This window comes from Lucilia cuprina, chromosome 6 (genome assembly GCF_022045245.1).
Source record: "Lucilia cuprina isolate Lc7/37 chromosome 6, ASM2204524v1, whole genome shotgun sequence".
NCBI lineage: Eukaryota > Metazoa > Arthropoda > Insecta > Diptera > Calliphoridae > Lucilia > Lucilia cuprina.
The window spans coordinates 50,230,466-50,234,901 of record NC_060954.1 but is presented as its reverse complement, the minus strand read 5'-3'; the positions used below and the strand labels follow the sequence as shown (position 1 = coordinate 50,234,901).

At 30.1% G+C, this 4,436-nt stretch overlaps 1 protein-coding gene across 1 annotated transcript in view; it reads left to right on the top strand.

The window, feature by feature from the left end:
- Positions 1-2,062: 2,062 nt before the first annotated feature.
- The window catches only part of LOC111682067 (putative inorganic phosphate cotransporter), a 14,434-nt gene continuing 12,060 nt past the window's right edge, over positions 2,063-4,436 (top strand). Inside the window, exon 1 of the mRNA XM_023443971.2 lies at positions 2,063-2,211. Coding sequence (XP_023299739.2) covers positions 2,130-2,211 — 82 coding nt within the window. The 5' untranslated portion in view covers positions 2,063-2,129. The remainder of the gene's footprint in view (positions 2,212-4,436) is intronic.

The following is a 4,436-nucleotide window of genomic DNA, read 5'->3' as shown; positions in this document are numbered from 1 at the left end:
AAGTAGTTGTTCTAAACCGCAAGAAAGAACGTATATAGCTTCTATAGCTCCACAGGCAAAAGGACTAATGAATTAGAAAGTATTTATATGATACATTATTTGTAAGTCTTTATAAGACTACTTCTATGTAATCCAGACGATATATTGTTCTTCACAGGGCTTCACAGGCAAGAGGACTAATGAATTAGAAAGTATTTTAATGACATATTATTTTAAATCCCTTTAAGGCTACTTCTATGTAATCCAGACGATATATTGTTCTCGGGTGGATTAAATCCGTCCATCTTCATTGTATGCATTCAACACCATTTCCAACGCTCAATCCCACAGTTACTCCTGTGTGGGGATCTGTTGTCATTCTGCAACAGCACCGATCTTATGTGTGTGAATCCCAACTGAACAGCCAGAAAAACTTCTGCCGCCAACTGGCCACCCGTAGTGCCAGATTATGTGGTTCTCTGAATAGTGAATAAGAAAATAATGAAAGAGAATGTAATAATGTGTTATTATTAGTAAGACTTTGTTAGACTACTTCTGTGTAATCCAGGGAATACTAATACATTCATTCTGTATCACCAACTCATTTTCAAAGCTTAGTCACATAATCATTCTGCTGTGGAGTATCTGTTGTCATTCGCCAACAACACCGAACTTATCTATGTGGTTCCCGAAGAAACAACAACCAAGGACAAGTTCTGTGGGCAACTGGCCAACTGTAGTTATGGTGTCTGGTTCGACCCACATGTCAAATCATTCCAAGGAAAGGCCGAGCATACATTTAACATCACTAGTTTATAGTCCCGGCAGACTATAGGTACTGTTAGCTCATATTTTCTTTATGATTGCAATCATACCCTGATGGAGTCTTTCTTCAATGTAATATGCCTCCGGGGGGATTTAAGATAAGTGGTTACGAATGTAAGTCAGTCAGAGATACAAGCCGAAACGGCTCAATTCGGCGGCGGCTGTCCGCCAGTAATATTTTTCGAGCCGCGCGGCCGCCGTCTTCTTTCGGCTCAAAAGCTAAGCCGGCTTAAACGAGTTTTTTTTCTAAACTCTCGACGTATGCATCGTGTTAAAGTATACTTCATTACACTCTATGAGAAATGGGTGGACCGATTTCAAATTTAGAAAAATTTTATAAAAGTAATACCCCTAATAAACATACATACACAATACATTTACATATTATAGAGTATTTACATAATTTTCCCACAAACTAATAGACATTTTGGTAGTTAATATCGAATCAGACATGAATTTTAAAATCAAACAAAAATACAACATCAACGTCACCGATACACCAGCGACAATGCTCGAACAACTCGAACTCAAATGCTTTCATACATACAAACAAATAATCAACGTTCACACAAAAAATAAAATAAAATAACGATAAATATAATGGTGTTAGTGAAAAAAAGTGAAAAATACAGAATAAAAATAACTTCAAAATAAAAAAAGCGTTAAAACGTAGGAAAAAATATAAATTAAATTGTAACGCTAAACAAATGTTCAGTCAAGTTAAAATTGTCGCGAGAAACACGGCGAGAGTTAATAAAAACAAAATATATAGAAATAAATACGAAAGTGATAAATAAATAAATATAAATAAATAAAAATTGAAAAAAAATTATGAGCTACAATGTTAAGCTAAGAGCAACTATTAAAAACTAATTATTTTAAACAAAAAAATATATAAATAAAAAATTAAAAAAATTATTTTTAAAAATATTTTAGAATAAATATATAGAAAAAGTATTAATAACAATAATAATAACATGCATTTATGTCAAATGTTACGTTTAACTTTAATGACAATTAAAATTTAAACACGAAAATTGTAAACAATTTTATTTTTTTTTTCTAATTTGGTGTAATTTTTTGTTGCTGTTTTGAAAAAAAAAATAATTGTTTTTTTTTTCATTAAATCTAAAAAAATTAAACAAAAACTACTGTTTTTTGTAAAAAAAAACATTAATAAATAAATAATAAATAATTTATGTGCAATTATTTTATAACAAACACAAAAAAAGGCAGATAATAACAATAATACTAATTAAATTTCCCATAAAAATATAACTTTAATAATTTACAAATAAAAAATATTATAATAATATTTAATTAAAATGAAACTACCCAAAGTATTAAACAAAAATGGTTCAATGGCCGTTAATACGCCCAACGCCCCTGAAGAGTCTAGTAAAAAAGGTGGGTGTCTTTGCTTAGCGGATTAAAGTGAAAGTTTTAAGAAAAAATAAAAACAAAATAATAACCCCCGTATTCATAAAGGTTTATTTTAGGTTTATACAATATTCCTGCAATAAATCATCAATAACTTTATTAAACACTTATGAATATGGGGGTAAGAATGGAACTGTTATAATAAAATTTGTATAAATTAGTTTCTTTTAAAAATTTGGAGAAATGGAAATTATTGTATTTATTTACGAAGCCTACATATGTTCGTAAGTCTATAGAGAACATGGTTAGAGGTTCAATATTTAAAGCAAATAACGCATATTTGAGACCCAGTTTTGGAAGCCAGACTAAATGACAACGAACTGACAAATCTTATAAAAAGAAGTGCTTGAGAATTTTTCCACTACCTGTCATATAGAATTATAAGACCTTACTCCGTCCTAATCTATACTGTACAGATTAAACTATAATCTATAGTAGACTACAGTGTTGTATACATATGGAGTTGACTGTAGTCTTTACAAAAGAGTGAACTATAATTTCGACCATCAATAATAGTATTAATTGTAGATGAGATAATAGACTCTACTATAGAGTAACCTATAGACACGATTGAAGACCAGACTATATTCTCGACTACAGAGTAAGTTATATTATCGACCATAGACTAGACTATATACCCAACTTAAAACTAAACTACATCATAATCTACAGCCTTAATTAAAGAATAGGCATTAGTTTCAACTTAAGATCCTACTTTGGAGAAGACTATCAGGTAGGTCTGTTACAGAAATTCAATTCGATCGAAAGTTGAATTTTCTTTCTTAATTTTCTTTTTCAAAAAAGAAAAATTGCAACTTTTTCAGAATGAAATCACTTGACATTTTCAACCTGAAATTGACAATAGGTCAAAGTTATTATTTCTATAAGTTTTTATTGATTTATTTGCAATTTATAATTCCCCTTTCGATCGGAATGAAATTCTGTGACAGGCCTGTTTAAAGTAGTGTCGTCTATAGAGCTGACTATACTCTCGTTTACAGTGAAGACTACAGTATCATCTATAGAGTTCACTGTAGTCTTGTATTAACTATAGTTTCGACTTTTTGGTCGACTATAGACCCAACAATAAAGAAGACTAAAGTCTTGACTATATCGTAGTATATTGCCTATACTATAGTGTAGTAGTCCCTTCACTATGTAGTAGTCTATAGTGTCGACTATAGAGTAGTCCACAGTCTCGACTATAGAGTAGTTCACAGTCTCGACAATAGAGTAGTGTATAGCCTCAACTATACAGTAGTCTATAGTCTCGACAATAAAGTAGTGTATAGCCTCGACAATAGAGTAGTCTATAGTCTCTATAGAGTAGTCTATAGCCTAGACCATATAGTAGAATATAGCCTCGACCATAGAGTAGTCTATAGTGTCGACTATAGAGTATCCTATAGTCTCGAGACACATTATTTAAAAGACGGCATTATACTACTTCTATATAATCAGAATGAGATGTTGTTGTCATTGAAAAGTATGTATATGGGTAAATGGTTACAACTGAAAGCAATTATCAAGCTTTTGTAGTTACTTACATATATGTATGTTCTGAATCCTTATTGATAAAAAAGTCGAGTTAGCTATATCCCGTTTATATATCCATTTCATTGCCAAAAACAATTTTCTGAAAGTCTGATATTACTCGATTTAACATTTAATATTAGTAAATAAGAAATTTTGTCACATTAATACATTGTACAATCAGTGTTGTATCATTGTATGTTAAATTCAATTTGCAAACTGAATTATTTAGAAACAGACTTAACAAGCTCAAGCTGGTATTTAAGTCAGTATAAAAGTAAAACATTAACTAGTCAACATACATTATTTTGAAAACAAAAGATTTTAATTGTTTAGTAATTGAGTAATGAAATGAACAATTAAAATCTTTTGTTTTTAAAACAAATGATTAAATTTTGTTTATCTTTACAAACACGTTGTGTCTTAAATTCTTCATATAAGCATTGTATTGAAAAAACAGTTTTAGGGTTTATTTTCGTAAGTCCTTTGATTTGTAGTAATAAATATGGAAAGAGATTTGCTAAAACTTCTTTGGGTCAAGGTGTTGATAAATAGATAGATAGATAGATAGATAGATAGATAGATAGATAGATAGATAGATAGATAGATAGAAAGATAGATGGATAGATAGATAGATAGATAGATAGATAGATAGATAG